Source organism: Cryphonectria parasitica (assembly GCF_011745365.1).
Source record: "Cryphonectria parasitica EP155 unplaced genomic scaffold M406scaffold_5, whole genome shotgun sequence".
In the NCBI taxonomy this organism is placed as follows: Eukaryota; Fungi; Ascomycota; class Sordariomycetes; order Diaporthales; family Cryphonectriaceae; genus Cryphonectria; species Cryphonectria parasitica.
Window position 1 is genome coordinate 3,651,304 of NW_024468913.1, and position 14,521 is coordinate 3,665,824.

A 14,521-nucleotide genomic window follows, 5' to 3' on the forward strand; every position below is an offset into this window, starting at 1 on the left:
TTTTTTGCCCCCCCCCCTTCTCAACGTGAATGAACAGGACCAGACAACAATTAGAATATGGTGTCTCAATAAATAGAAGTTCACCGAGAAAAGAGATCCCAGGAACAAAAAAAGGGGGAGAGGACAGAAAAAGAAAACCCCGAAAGGTAGTACAGGCTAAATGCTTCCCTGCTAATATGAAGAAGCATTAATTCACCACAGCAACTTAGAGTTCCTTGCAATCAACCAAAAAGTACTTACACAAGCACTTAGCTAGTTCTGACATATATAGTTAAATAGACGACTAGATGATAGCCTTTGCCCACACTTTTGTATCCGATTCACATAAGATCAGCTGGACCTATTGCGTCAATTCCGTCACAAGCATGATCTTTGGCAAGCACTAAATAATATTGGTTTCAACATCATTTAAACACCAAACAACTTCACAATCAGTTTCAAAGCTTTGAGACCGTGTACTATTCTCAGGATCTGAGAAGCATGTTCAAATGTTAGCTGCAGCTATACTCAGACAATGTTTATTTTTTGCAGAAGCTGGAGATCATCCTCCCTGTTATTACTGTGCCTGAGTCTTCAGTTCTCAAAGTTGAGGCATAGAAGTGCTGCTGTGTGGCTCGATCAGCTGGCATGTAGACTGATTCAATGTTGAGGGTCCCGTCTGCTTCCTGGCCAAAATTGCAATTAGGCTACTATTCTGTTTACAAGAGCCAACAAACTTGAAGCTACAAGACTATCTCGAGGATTTGCAGTGGTGAAGCGTAATGAATCAGATCTACGATCATATTCTCTTCAGTGACATACCTTTATTGCAGTGTCTCTCCTTTGTGCCAGCTGCGCAAGTCCAGCGAGATGCTCACAATATACAGGAAAAGCAGAGGACTGTCTGCTCTGGGTTTGAACGAAGACAGGCATTGTCTCTTACTTGAAACTTTCTCATTGTGATGTTCTTGGAGCATATATAAGTATGGGATTTCAAGTGATTGTGATGCCAAATAAATCAAATAGATATTTTCAAATACCAGCAGCATAGAAGGATTAGATATCAGACAGCTGAGGAACATGGGCAAGGCATATTGAAGGGGTCAAGCAGACAAGAACATATTGCACTCACGACTAAATGAGCATTAGGACCTCATTGACGAATAAGCAGTCCTCTAAATTTATAGGGCTCAGGGCTCTCTTCCAGTCGACACTGTTTGGGGGGGGGGGGTTTACCCCACAGAAAACAATCCCTACGATAATATCACAGAAGGTTTCTGTCCACAGGAGCTCTTTCCTTTGTACAAAACCTTCTCTTACCCCTCTACCTGGAGCTTTTGTCACCCTCCTACCACTAACAAAGTCTCCTCTCCAAGGTGGCCTCGAGACCATACAGGATTTGAGTCCATCCCTTCAGGCCTGTTTCTGTGGTTCTGCCTACCATTGCCGACATGTTCTACTCGCATGAGAGTAAGTTACAGCACGCCGAACCGCGTAGCAGGAAACGAATACAGAACTGACACGATCTTCAAGTTCTCGGAAATCCCCAGCACGGCGTTGCCACTGTGTGGTCAGTTCCCTAGAGATGGTATATTGCTACTTATGTCGCTGCTGGTCAATGGCTGATTACATGTGTTGTGTGACCACAGGCTCGTCGCCAATTCCTCCAACAATGGCAACGGCCGACAGCTGCATCGCAAGATCATCGAGAAAGTAAACGTCCCTCAGGCCTGCGACACTATAGAGAAGCCTCCTGGTGCGCCTATTGCACTGCGTCTACAAGGAAGCCTCCTGTATGGAGTCTCTGGCGTTTTTAACAAGCACAGTACATACCTCCTCACTGATGTTGAGAAGGTATGCGGGCAAATTCGGGCAAGCCTCTGCAAAAGCCAGAAGGCATCTCAGAACGCGATCGATCCCAAGGCTGGGAAGGCCAAGTAAGTGCAAGCGAAGAGGCAGAGCGAGGGAGAGCTACCTGCTCGGCACAACAACTCTCCGATGGGACGAGATGCTAACACTGAGGGGACAGGCGCCATCAACTGATGCTGGGAGACGACCCCGACTTCGTCCCAGACCCATCTCTGCCTACTTTGGAATTCGACAAGTACGGAGACCTTGTCATTCCTGGCCTTCAAACCAATCTGCGGCCCAAGTACCTTTCCCAAGATTTCGCGATTTCGCCCGCCGATCAGAGCAGCGCTTCTACAGCCAATACACCTTTCATCAACTTGAACATCCTACGCACGCCGAGCCAGAGAAGCATCAACCTCGCCTCGCCTGTCGGAAAGGGAAAGCAGGTTCTCAGAGATGGCCGCTCCTTCCTTGGAGACTTCGACTTCGGCTTCGACGAGGACATAGCACCCGAGCCCCCTATCCAAATCGACTCGGACGGCAACATCATCGAGATGCCTGAGCCTGAGCTACCTGCCTACCCCTCAGACATTAAACCATTCTCCTCCCCGTCCGGTATACACTCACCTGGTGTATACAAAAAGCTCAGACTTGCACAGCCTGCTAAACAGACGCCGACAAGACAGCCGCGTGCCAACCAAACGCGCGGAGATGACGCGTTTTTCGTGGACGATGACGGCCTGACTCCGATGTACGACGACGTGCCAGAGGAAATTCCCATCATGGACGGAGCCACAAACAACAACGCTCAGTCTGGAGACATCGTGTCTCGGCACCGTTCTCCGTGCAATGAGCCCATGAGCTCCCAGTCTGCCCACGCCACGCAGCCAAAGGAGAAGAAACGCAAGCCCCGCGAGCCCAAGCTCATTACTGCAGATGTTGAGACCCAAGTCAGGAAAACTGAGTTCAAGAGTTGGTCCGATGACTATGTCGCCCGAATGGTGGAGGGCCACGTGAAACAAGACAAAGCCAAATTTCAGAAAGGCACCACTTTCAAGGCGAGGAACACGATGTTTGACGCTGGCATTGGAGGAGTTGGTAGCATCACCAGTCGTATGGGTAGAGGCTATGAGCTCGCTGAGTTCTTGTCTGGCGACAGGCTCATGGAACTCGTACTCGGTGACACTCTGGACGCGATCAAACGGAAGGTCGAGAAGGAGATCGAGAAGGAGAGACAAGGCGGACGCCAGCGCCGCAGCGCCTCTCTTGCGTTCACCTCAGATGAGGAGGATAAGAATGGCAAGAGCCGCCGCGTCCGGCTTCGGGCGGACGATGGCAACCAAGGCCTGGAGCCAGACCAGCAGCATGGCCGCGGTCAACCAGAGAAGGGTCTGGCTGACTCGTATGCTGTACTCATGGATGATGAGCTTCCCGAGATGGGCCGAAAGCATCTTGGGTCAGCCTTGTCTGACAAACGTCTCTCTGTCAATGTTCCATGGAACCGACCCTCTTCCACTGGCCTTACCTCTGCGGCCAATTACAAGAAATGCAAAGTCGGGAGTCATACAGTCGACAACAGCCCACTTGATCGTCAAACCGCCGTCAACCACCAGTCAACCATTCATTTGAGCGATAGCGCCATGCCTGTCTCCAGAGCAGGCCGTCTGATTCCGTCGCAGCAGGTCGACACGTTCAGCCCTTTTTCATACAACGAGTTCGGACTTGCGGTTGGTGTGTCTCCTCAGGAGACGAACACGAGCCAGTCGATGCCAACGGAGCTTGACGGAGAGTCGCAAAACTTTCTTGCTTACGTGAAGCGCGTTGCGGCCGATCGTGGTGAAGAGGATGACTACAAGAACCAGCGCTGGATCGAGTTTGATGATCTGATGGAGGTGCAGGACAAGACGAAGGAAGTGGCCGCGCAGGCCTTTTTCCAGGTACTCAAGTTGGCTGGAAAAGGACAAATTCAGGTCAACCAGGAGAGATCGATTATTCACATCGGTGTGAAGGACCGCGTCCAAGAGGTCCATCTCGCCAACGAGACTGAGGACCACGCCAGGATCGAGAGCTCTATCGTCGAGGTACAGGACGGCCACGAGGTTCAGAGCCAAGAGATCCAAGGAGTTGTCTTCCACAGCGAGGGGCATCAGGAGTAATCTTCCTCAAATATTGATGAATCGGCCACGGGCATGTAAGCGTTTTGATTCGAATTTCGAATGCCAGCCAATGTTTGTCTCCGACATTTGGTGAATCCTAACATCGTCAGTACACTCGCCCTATCATGGACAAGCAGCACTACCTGGGGGGTGGGATGACAAGTTTGGGAGACAGACTCGGCCAAATCTGCTTCTCATGCATGGAACGCGGAGGTGGGAAAGTCGGCCAGATACCCTTGAACGGTATTTGTGGTCGGTAGCATTTTTTGGTAAAGACATCGCTCTGGTCTATTGTCCAGCCGGCAATATCGGTATCAACGTCGGACTGGGAAGAATACGAATCAAGAAAAAAAGAGAAAGAAAAAAAAAAAAAGGCGGTGGAACAAATTGGACGAGACGGAAGGAATCAGATGGATAACATTATCCAGTAAATTTTTGACAACTCGTTGTATTTCATGCACTCATGCCGTCGTAAACCGCACTATAACTGTGATAAAACTGTATCTTACTGTCACTCGTAGTCGTCCTCATCACCAACTCCCTCACGGTCAGCAAAGACCATATAGTGCACGTCTTCGTCCTGTGCTGCCTCGCCCAGTACTTTCCTCCAGACCTGCTGGACGGGACCAAGGATGCCATCGTCAAAACTCAGGGAGGCGGGGGTCGTAGGAAAATCGAGGACTTGGCCATCATCAATAATGGTGCTGTTGGTGCTGGCCTTTTGCTCGTAGTAAAGCTGATACAGAGAATGGGGCGCCGTCCCATGCTCGGGGGCAAGAGCGGACAAGAGGGAGGTGATTGTGTTTTCGAGGAGGGATTTGGACTCTACTGTGTGAATGGTACTCAGGTATAGCGCGCCTAGGAGGCTGGGGTCAGTAACAGCAGCGAATTAGGATGAGGAAGGGACAGGTAACAGAGGAAGATTGGGGGATTAGGTTGTCAGAATCCATGTTTGACGTCAAAGCCGAAGCTCAGGCAATGTAGATAAGGTTGTTTGAATGGTTTTTCATCATGCAACGCGAGAATGAGAGGGGGAATCATCGAGTCGGGAGGGATGGGGGTGCTGAGCTTACATTGTCCAGCAGGGCATTCGCCTGTGTCGCTTGAGTGAGCGATGGCGTATATTGGACATGTGGATTCGGCTGCGGAATCCGTTTTGACAGACCCAGGAGGGAAGGCGATGACAGCCACGGCAGGAGTGGGAGCTCCCTCCATTGTTGTCTCGAACAAGGCCTCAAGGGGTGAATCGATGATGGCCACTATCCTGCTCGTCTTGGTAGACTGACCAACAGAGGCCTCCTCAGGTCCTCGAACAAGCAACTTGGTCTTGACAACTGTGCCGTCTGTGAGTTCCAGCTCTGTGAGCCCATCCCCTGTGCCCTCGCTCCTCAGCTTCTTGAGGCCGGTACCAAGCATGTAGACTCCGCCACCGACCGCACCAGCCCGACAGCCGACCTGTGCAATCTCAGAGCCGCCACCCCACTTGGGATACACGGCGGCAAAACCAGGTCCGAACTTGCCCATGGACGTCAGATGCCGGTGTATCGTCTGCAGACCATCCTTGGTACTGATCGACCCATCGAGCGACAGCGTCAGGGTGATGATATACGTCTTCAGCTCTTGGTCCAGGCTCATCTTGTCGCCCAGGAACTCGGCCAAGGGTCTATCCGCGTACTCTTCCCACTGTGGAAGCGTAGGCTCGTCTTGATATGACAGAACCAGCTTGAGGAACTTCATCAACTGCCTCTTGGAGCGGGCGGAGAGATCTGTGGAGGAGAAGACATCCTCGCGTGTGGAGGGGATGCGCGTGAGGATCGGTCTTGGGGAGGACGGCCTCAAGACGAAGAATGAGCCGACGGCGAGGAACTCTAGCTGTCGGAAGGCGCGGGAGGAGACAAGCTGGGACAGCAGTTCTGAGTTGGCATGGATAATCTGCGGGGATAGAGAGAGAGCGTAACCTCGTGGGTTCGAGAGGCCGGCTCCGGCTCCAGCTGGTGCTGACTCTGGCGGTCGCGTTATGGCGGCACCCGTGAAGATGGCGGACGAGTCTGACGGAGCGCTGGCTGTCACGGACGCCCAGTCATCGGCCTCCTGCAGGCTGAAAGCAGCCTCCGCGCCCCCATAGTATACATTAGGGTCTATATGCAAAATCTTCTTGTCGGACCGGGACAGGGCTCTTCATCAAGGTGAAGGACTGGGTTAGTTAGATGGGCTTCTGGGACTGGGGAAAGGAGGGGGAGAAACCACTGACAATGCCAGAAGAGCCTCCTGCAGACCTGTACCGCATATAACTGCGTCCCAGGTTGTGTCACTTAGAGACTCCATGTCAAGAGTGTTGGCTCTCTCGACGGAGAGGGGCTTTGGTGGTATTGAGGGGAAGACGTTGAAAATTGAGCCGTCCTTGGAGAAGAGGCTCTGCAAATTTGACAGCAGAGGATGCCTGCTTAGTGGCCCAAGCTCCTCACCCTAACCCCACTCAGGCCCAATCGTCGACAAGAAAGTCACTTGGCTTTTTTTTCTCTCTCTTCTTCTCTTCTCTTTCTTAACAACCACCCCGCTCAACCAGGTACAGTTGCCTTTTACCCACATAGACAACAACATTCTGAACGGAGTTTCCTTTCATTAGGCAGCTTCATGTTGAGCGGTAGATTGAAATTATCCTCTTGTATCTACTGCTCTTGAATTATCAACGTGTTAGAGCGGTTCGAACGGTCGAGACATTTTTTCTTCCTCTATCGGAGCGGAAGCAAAAGAATAAAATTCAAATAAATAAATAAAAATCACTTCGCAAGACGCAAGAGCGTTTGCCCGAGGCTATTTCGTTGCCTGTTGCGGAGCCGCGGGCCAATGCTCACCGATGATTATCAACAAACTCACAGCACACCTATGCGCGTAGTTCGGCACACTAGGCTGCTGCAATTCGCCAATTGGAAGCTCATTCGTGCTATGTTGTATACCTAATGCTTCTTCTTGCTTGCCCCGTTCCGAGCATCTCGTCTGATCGCTCTGAACAGTGCAGCTCCTCCCGCCTGACAGGGCGTCGTCACCACCTATACCATTCGCCAAGATGGAAACCCTCACGTCAAGGCCCATGCTGGCGACTGGACTGGCATGTGTAGCCGCCGCCCTGATCATCCGGCCCCTCCTCCTCCGCCGGCCCCCTCAAGCCAGGACTGACATCATCCCCTCGCCCCGGCAGACCCTCCTCCGGACCCTCTCCCCCTCCCAGCTCGCCTCTCTCCCTTATCCACCCAATGTCCTCCCAGGAAGCCGCGCCATGAAGACCCCCTACGGCACCATCCACGTCTTCGAGTTCGGCCCCTGCCAGGGCGAGCGCGTGCTGCTGCTGGCCGGCATGTCGACACCCTGCATCGCCCTGTCGAGCCTCGCGGAGAGTCTCGCCGCCCAGGGCTGCCGCGTGATGCTGTTCGACTACTTTGGGCGCGGGTGGAGCGACACGCCTGACCCGGCCGAGGTCGACCACGACGAGAGGCTGTACGTCAGCCAGATGCTGTACGTACTCGCCAGCTCGGAGGTGAGCTGGTTCGGGAACGCCGACAGGGACAGAAGGGACGGCGGCGGCGGCGGCGGCGGCGGGCTGGGCGGGTTTCACCTCATCGGGTACTCGTTCGGCGGTGGCCTGGCGGCTGAGTTTGCGAGCTGGTTCCCGCACGCTGTGCGGTCGGTGACATTGATCGCGCCGGGCGGGCTGATGAGGGCGAGCGGGAACAGCTGGCGGACGCGGGTGCTGTACTCTCGAGGCTGGCTGCCGGAGTGGACGCTGCAGTATTTCGTCAGGAGACAGTTTGAGCCTGCCAAGGAGGACAAGACCCAGGCTGGTGGCCACTTCGATCACGCCTCGCTCGTATCCAGCCGTCCAGATATCACGGTGGGGTCGGTCGTGGCGTGGCAGCTTGGCCATCATGTGGGCTTCATACCAGCCGTGATGAGCGCATTTCGCTATGGACCCATCCACGAGCGGTACGAGGAGTGGGCGCGGCTGAGGACACGGCTCGCGGAAAGACGGCAGGATAGCAGCCTGCCTGGCCTGTTCGCCGGCAAGATGCTTCTGGTCCTGGGCTCGTCGGACCCGATTGTCACGGAAGAGCAGATCGTGCCTGACATGAGGAAGATCTTGGGAGACGATGATGCTGTAGAGGTGCTTGTGTTGGATGGTGGCCATGAGGTGGCTTTTGTGAAGGGATCAGAGATCGCGGATGCTGCTATCAGGTTCTGGACAGAGATCTCAGACTGACTAGATCAAAGCACAAGAGTATAGACATAGATAAGACATGTACGTGACACAATAAAACATCTAGACTCTGGAGAGGACTTGTTGTACAAGTTGGTATATTGTGTTTTTTCTTTCTTCTTTTTCGTGTTAGGGTATCATTCGCAACCTATACGCCATAGACCAGCGTGGTTTCCAACAAAAACCTCCTTCTCATTGGGAAAGCTCCTTAGAGAGCACATCCCACCTGCGTTCTGCTACGCCAACCATCTCCCGTATTTCCTTGGAACCTAGTAACCTTCCTCCGACCTTGGAGATCCCTCGTATCCTCGTCTCACCACCCGTCCGATCCACCACAACCGTAACACTCTCGTCACACAACTTCTCCTCCTCGCGGTCCGGATCGACCAGGACCCACGACTTGGGCTCGCCCTGGCCGGAATCCTGCTCCCTGTTCGTCAAAACGGCAGCTGTACAGGCCACAGGCAGGCCCGAGGTCCCCAGCGGCTTCGTCTCCTTACTCGAACACAGCACCATCTCGCGGTCGGCATCCCACCACGCCTTTGGCAGCTTCGTGTCTCTCAGTGCCGCCAGTATAGCCGCCCACGCCGCATCGAAGGGATTTCCGTCAAATGAGATGAACAGCACGTCGATGTACAGTGTCCAGTAGGCCTTGACCTCGCGCTCCTCGACCTGCGCCTCGTCCCCCTCATCTCCCATCGTGTCCTGCTCCGCCGCCGGCGCAGGCGGGTCGTACCATATTCTCAGGTCTTCCGTGTTCAGCACCCCGGCGTTGTGGAGCAGGCTGTATACCCTCGTGCTCAGCGTCTGCGCGAGCGAGCTAGGCGGCACGCCCGGTAGGAACTGCGGTGCACAGCCCGTCGCCAACTCGATGTTTGGCACAAGGAGGTCGTAGTCCTGCATCTCCCTGGCCCCCTCCTCCCTCAGCTCGTCGGCAGTCATCCCCTCCCGCTCGACCCTGCCCTTGGGCACCCGCCACTGGGGGATGTGCGTCGCCGGCAGGATCTCCCCGCGCACGCCGCAGATAACGCTCGTGTCGCCAACGCGCACCATCGCACTACCGTGGGCGTGCGAAAGGGACGAGGTGTTGACGCTCAGACATCGCGGCTCGTCTGGCCGGCGGCCGTTGGCGCGGGAAGGTGGAGTGGTCGCATCTGCGTCGGGGCGCTGAAGGTTGGCGAGAAGGAAGGGGTGGGGGGAGAGCTTGGCGAAGGTGGACGGGGTGAAGGCTGTCGCGGTGGCCATTTGTATTGGTTGTATTGGATTAATTTATTGGAGGGGGAGGGGTGCAGGAAGGATATGGCTCTTTGGGGAGAGGCCCTTGTGTCGTCGAGATCAGGGTTATAGTATTTAATTATAGGAAGGTGGGTCGATCAATTGGTCTTGCGTTGTTGTGGTGAGATCTCGATGGTGGTGACGATGATCGATGTGCACGCTGCGCTGTTGTGTTACGGTAGCGCGTTTGGTGTGGGAGGCTCTGAGATTTTTCTGTCCTCAGCCTTGGTGGGGGTTGATCCAATCAGGCTCTGGCGGGTATGCAGGCCCTGAGCTACCCCGCCATGACACTGAAGCTCGGGCATTTAGGGCGTTCCCAGGTCACCAAGCAACTCCTGTGACGTCTGCAGTTGCGGAAAACCTCTCTGAAAGACGGTTGAGACTCAAAAAGAATCTAAGGTCTGCGTCCTAGGAGCCAGCTCCGAGCCAGGTCCTACTTCACAAATTGTTCCTATAACTCGGCCAGGATTTAACGCCAGAGATACTACATAGTAGGTTCTTGTTCATTTTCGATTTCGTAAGCTGACCGTTGTTCAGCTTGTGGCAGGCTGGCGGACAATTTGCCCCGGCGATCAGTTTGCCTCGCCTTGCGTATGACGTAAATCTCCATAAGGGCCTGAGATCCAGTGTAGGTTGCAATCTATTCTGACCTCAGACTTGATAGCATTGATTTGCAATGACGAAAGGCTACAACGTGTGAGCGTTTAAAAAGGGTTTATTCTTCAGATATATGGGCCCATGACGTATGTAAGAGAATGTAGATGAATATATCAATACACAAAGCTGTACGTTTGTGTCTGTTCATCCCTCTGTCCTTTCCTATCCATCTCGACATCTTTCTCAAAACCACCAAACACAATCATTCGATCCGACTCTTTTTCAACAACACTATTCCACACTACAAAAAATTTACAATGCACGGCACCTCTTCAGTCGGAAACTCTGCAGTCTACGAGGCTGGCGACCAGCGCAACCTCAAGAACTCAGAGATCCCAGCCCCAGAGCGTTATGAGGAGGGCAAGGAGAACTCTCACATCACCACAGATTCCAGTAAGACACAAGCCTTATTTCCAGTAGCAACCAATTTCCAGTGCTGACAATCTGTTACAGAGGATCAACGATCCATCGCCAACCGCCTGGCTGCTGAGGAGAAGAAGGGCGAGCCAGAAGATGACAGGGAGACTGCTCTGTCCAAGAAGGATGCTACCCTGCCAGTATGTCCTCACGAGTCAAGTATCACACACACTAGCAGACCTTGTATACTGACAAGAAGGTACTAGGCCAAGATGCACGGCAACGAGCCATCCAAGGGCGCCAAGATTGATGAGGAGCTGAGGCAAGAGGAGGAGGCCATCCTGGAAAAGAAGGGCGGAAACAACATGCCCGGCAAGAAGATGTAAAATGATGATTTCACAAAGAATACGGCGATCGGTTGGGTGTCAAAACGACACAGCATGGCGTTTAGAGCTTAGAATTTGCATGATCTCTCATGGGGAACAATAAAATTGTATTTCAACATCATGACAACCTATCTATCTATTTGTTCAATACGATGGTAGTACTCTCAACTCCTGGACTACGAATGCGCGGCGCCAAGCCTGTGTGCCAGTGCCAGAAGAGCACATACAACAGACTCCTCCTACCTTCTACCCCTCTCTAGTCGTCGTCAACAACGCCCTTCACAGCAAATTAATCTACTCACGCCAAGTCAGTTAGCAAAGCCCCCATGAGACCAACTGAAGCAGCGCTAAACGTGACGAGGGATGCTCTCTCAGAATATGTAAGAATTGACTATCACTTGACCGCGAGATATAGCACCGCAGGCGAGCGGGCCATCCCGGCGGCATCAATCGCAAATTATTCTCATCATTGGAGCGTGGGGGGGAGGGCGCCAGGGGGACAAAAGAACCACAGTGGATTTGAGGGGACAAAAAGGGAGGAAAGAAAACAAAGAATATGTGAGGCTTACCGGTATCGCAAAGCGTGTCTCACATGGGTGCGTCCATCTATCGGATCATCTCCGAGTGGTTCACACCGTGAGGAAGTGACAACAATAGAGAGCTGATGAAGGTGAAGATTAGAAGAAGAAACAGTTTTGATCCCTAGCAAGAAAAATTTCGGTGGTTGCTTTTTGAGTGCGGTGTGCACGGGCCACTTTGCTGACTGGGCTCCAGGGAGTGGGGGAAGGACCAGTCGGGGCATATGCCAGGGCTGGAGGGGGAGGAAGGACCCACTGGGCTGATCTTATGTATAGCCGCCAATGCTCACTCTTCTCAACGACACGTCGATAAACGCCCTGTGTGTGGTCTCGTGAGCAGAAGAAAGAGATTGGTTTGTTTCCTTGGGCCAATTTTCTTCTGCGTTTAATGTTTCTCATCTCATATACTCAACTCCGTATTGAGTATACCCCTGCTGAAACAGGCTGACCGCTAACTGCTCAATCGAAGCCGGGCTGAAAGAGAGAAGAGGAAAAAAGGCAGAAACAAATAAGAAAAAAAGGAATACCAACGCCACTCAGCTGTGCCTGAGAATTATGGTTCAAATCGTGGCGGCGTCGATCCCTTCTTCATTTCCTGACGACAACTCTGGCGGCTAAAGTGAGAAAACCTGAGGTCTTCCATGATGTTGAAGAACAAAAGCCGGCCCTCTTTCCGGGAGCCTGGCGTTGGGAAGCGATGAGGCTCTCCCGCGTGCGGGAAATCTACTCTCGCCTCGCGTCGCTTATCTCGGACACGGCTGCTTCTTCCCGTCCCTGCATCGTAATTAGCCGTTGCCTACCACTGGGCAGGCCTTCTCCCAGGGGGGTTCTCATCATGTGATGACTGCAGGTGGGTTATCCTAACATTTCACACAGGGCTTGCTTGACAGATTGACCGCCTCTAGGTGCCTCATCCCGCTGCCACGAAGTCAAATCATATACCCATGTCAGGAGGGGCTGGGTTCCAAAAGGCTCATGGACGATCATCCTATCGGCTCAAGGATGCCCTGCAACGAGCCTAAGGAATCATCAAGAGCTGTCGAACGCGCGACGTGGGTCTGCGTCATAGGATGGTCTCTTGCCTCATCTTCGACGTGGCGGCAATAACAGGGTCATAGGAGAACCGAAGAAAAGGGCAGGGGAAGAAGAGCAAAAAAGGAAGTAACGAATAGACCGTCTTGACCCCTCCGACCCACTGAGCTCTTCAAATATAGGCGCCCAGCTCTCCTTGCCAGCTGAACTTTTCGGCCCATCGAGAAAAACAAACCCCCTATACGATCCTCCTCACAATAGCAACAGTACGCTGGATTGGACGTATGACCCTGACTGCAGAACCAATAATTACGGCCGACAGGACTCGGGGCGAAATGGTGTGGCCCGTACTTTTGAGAGAAACCTCATTCCACCATACCCACCCTCCCAGCCGCGCCCTTCTGCTCATGCCCTCCCGCTCTCATGATTTCTCAGTGGTCTGCCAACATCAAGTGGTGGCTTGGATGCCGAGACGGCGGGCGCCGGCGGTGACGAGTGCTGGGGGGTTGCCATCCAATCCTGCCGTGGCCGCCCGAGGCTGACCAGACTTTTGAACCCCCGGGGGGTTGCCAAAAGTTGAGAGCTTGCACTGCCTCAATCTCGGCGTGACGGATATGACGACGTGTCCAAGAGAATGCATGCAGTGAGACGGGCGACTGGGTCGGCCCGGTAAGTGGCGAGTATGAGGATGTCTCAGTAATACAAGCCACGGCGGGGCGTTGTGGACTACTGATATTGAGAATGATTGCTTTTGTTCTTCATCTTCTCTTTTGGTCAGAAGTGAATTTTGGTGGCGTTCCAGGCGCTGAAGTTTCTGGAGCGGAGGAAAGAGCGGGAACTGACCTGAGGACACTCGAGTGAGAGAAGACAAGCTCCGTGTGCTTAAGATCAGGTGCGAGAAAAAAAGAAGCTCGGGAAAATGTGACATCGGACAAGAGCTTTTTCTTGCGGCAGACGAGCTAGTTGATGATTGGCACACGGACCAAAAGCTTGGGCACTTCTTGAGACAAGAGAAAATGATGCCTGAGACGGGGTGGTTGAAGGTTCAAGGAGCTGCCTGGTGGACACGAGGGTTGGGCTCCAACGGGAAGAAGAAAACAAAGACAATGATCGTCAACGACCGACGACGTGGCACGGCAGGCCTTTGAGTCCACATCACCACCCGCCTGAGCACTGCTGCATCTTCCAGTCGGGAGGCCAGGTTGTGTCTCACCTTGGGCTCGAATGAGGGTCGTCCACAAAGGGCAGGGCTCGTCTTTCGTCTCTCGCGAAGCTAAGAGAAACACCGGATGGAAGGGTAGAGTACGTGGTTGGCAAGGTCTGCGCCCTGGTCTGTACTTCTGATTCCGATATCGCGGCGATTCATCAAATCAGAAACCAGATCTGAACACTTGTCTCAGAAACCCGACCAGGCTCGGCTCCAGGGTTCGTCCCGTGGCATGCTCACCGACTTCCAGAGCCGCGAAAGAAGGGCCGCCGCATACCGACGAGCCTCCCCATTTCCTTCCTTTCTTTCTTCCCTGCTGCAAGGATGGCCAGCCGGATCATTCGACTCGAACCGCCCGTGGCTGGCAGATGCTGGTAGCCGAAGAGTGGAGCACTTTTCTTTTCTTCTACCTCTTTTTCTCCTTTCGAGGACGCGAAGGGGAAAATCTGGCGAGAAGAGGCGTTTCCTCGTACCGAGTCGGGAGAGCTTGTGTTGGTTACCCCTTGCCGTTGGGGCGGACGGCAGATGAGCTGATCATCGGGGCGGGACCCGTGTTGGACAAGAATTGAAAAGCTTCTTTTCTCTTCTCTCCCGCGTTGTTTCTTCCCTGCTGCTGCCCAAGTGCAACAAGAGCCTAATGGTGTAGGGCTGGCGAGTGGTGGATTTGGTTCTTTTTGCGGGCCAACCAAGTTCTCGGATGGAGGACATTGGGCGGCAGATCGTAATGTGGCACAGCGTGTCTTACCTGTCAGATGTCCTCCTTGCCTGCCAGCTGTCTTAGATCTTGTCGC

General features: G+C 53.4%; 5 protein-coding genes across 5 annotated transcripts; 3 read left to right on the top strand and 2 right to left on the bottom strand.

The window, feature by feature from the left end:
• Nucleotides 1–1,430: 1,430 nt before the first annotated feature.
• Nucleotides 1,431–3,986, top strand: M406DRAFT_70440 (uncharacterized protein; the record flags this gene model as incomplete). Its single annotated transcript, XM_040925349.1, has 4 exons — nt 1,431–1,449; nt 1,513–1,549; nt 1,629–1,916; nt 2,009–3,986. 4 exons carry the CDS (start codon nt 1,431–1,433, stop codon nt 3,984–3,986), a joined length of 2,322 nt encoding a protein of 773 aa, XP_040776019.1.
• A 437-nt stretch (nt 3,987–4,423) lies between these two features.
• On the bottom strand, nt 4,424–6,335 carry M406DRAFT_278760 (uncharacterized protein). The gene is made up of 3 exons (XM_040918360.1): nt 6,238–6,335; nt 5,060–6,162; nt 4,424–4,844 (listed from the first exon to the last, which is right to left on the bottom strand). The coding sequence occupies exons 1-3, from the start codon at nt 6,309–6,311 to the stop codon at nt 4,498–4,500; spliced, it is 1,524 nt and encodes a 507-aa protein (XP_040776020.1). The 5' UTR covers nt 6,312–6,335; the 3' UTR covers nt 4,424–4,497.
• A 718-nt stretch (nt 6,336–7,053) lies between these two features.
• On the top strand, nt 7,054–8,241 carry M406DRAFT_70438 (uncharacterized protein; the record flags this gene model as incomplete). The annotated part of the gene is made up of 2 exons (XM_040925348.1): nt 7,054–7,499; nt 7,548–8,241. The coding sequence occupies 2 exons, from the start codon at nt 7,054–7,056 to the stop codon at nt 8,239–8,241; spliced, it is 1,140 nt and encodes a 379-aa protein (XP_040776021.1).
• A 189-nt stretch (nt 8,242–8,430) lies between these two features.
• M406DRAFT_340542 (ribosomal protein S5 domain 2-like protein) lies at nt 8,431–9,483 on the bottom strand (the record flags this gene model as incomplete). The annotated part of the gene is made up of 1 exon (XM_040921564.1): nt 8,431–9,483. One exon carries the CDS (start codon nt 9,481–9,483, stop codon nt 8,431–8,433), a length of 1,053 nt encoding a protein of 350 aa, XP_040776022.1.
• A 944-nt stretch (nt 9,484–10,427) lies between these two features.
• On the top strand, nt 10,428–10,883 carry M406DRAFT_234877 (uncharacterized protein; the record flags this gene model as incomplete). Its single annotated transcript, XM_040916004.1, has 3 exons — nt 10,428–10,563; nt 10,624–10,727; nt 10,794–10,883. Coding segments are annotated over 3 exons (330 nt in total), but the record flags the coding sequence as incomplete, so codon positions are not given.
• Nucleotides 10,884–14,521: the final 3,638 nt, after the last annotated feature.

Coding starts and splice junctions, on each gene's coding strand:
- M406DRAFT_278760 (XM_040918360.1), bottom strand. CDS start 6,311: ATGGAGTCTCTAAGTGACACAACCTGGGACGCAGTTATATGCGGTACA. Junction 6,163..6,237: donor CAGGAGGCTCTTCTGGCATT/GTCAGTGGTTTC, acceptor ACCTTGATGAAG/AGCCCTGTCCCGGTCCGACA. Junction 4,845..5,059: donor CGAATGCCCTGCTGGACAAT/GTAAGCTCAGCA, acceptor CCAGCCTCCTAG/GCGCGCTATACCTGAGTACC.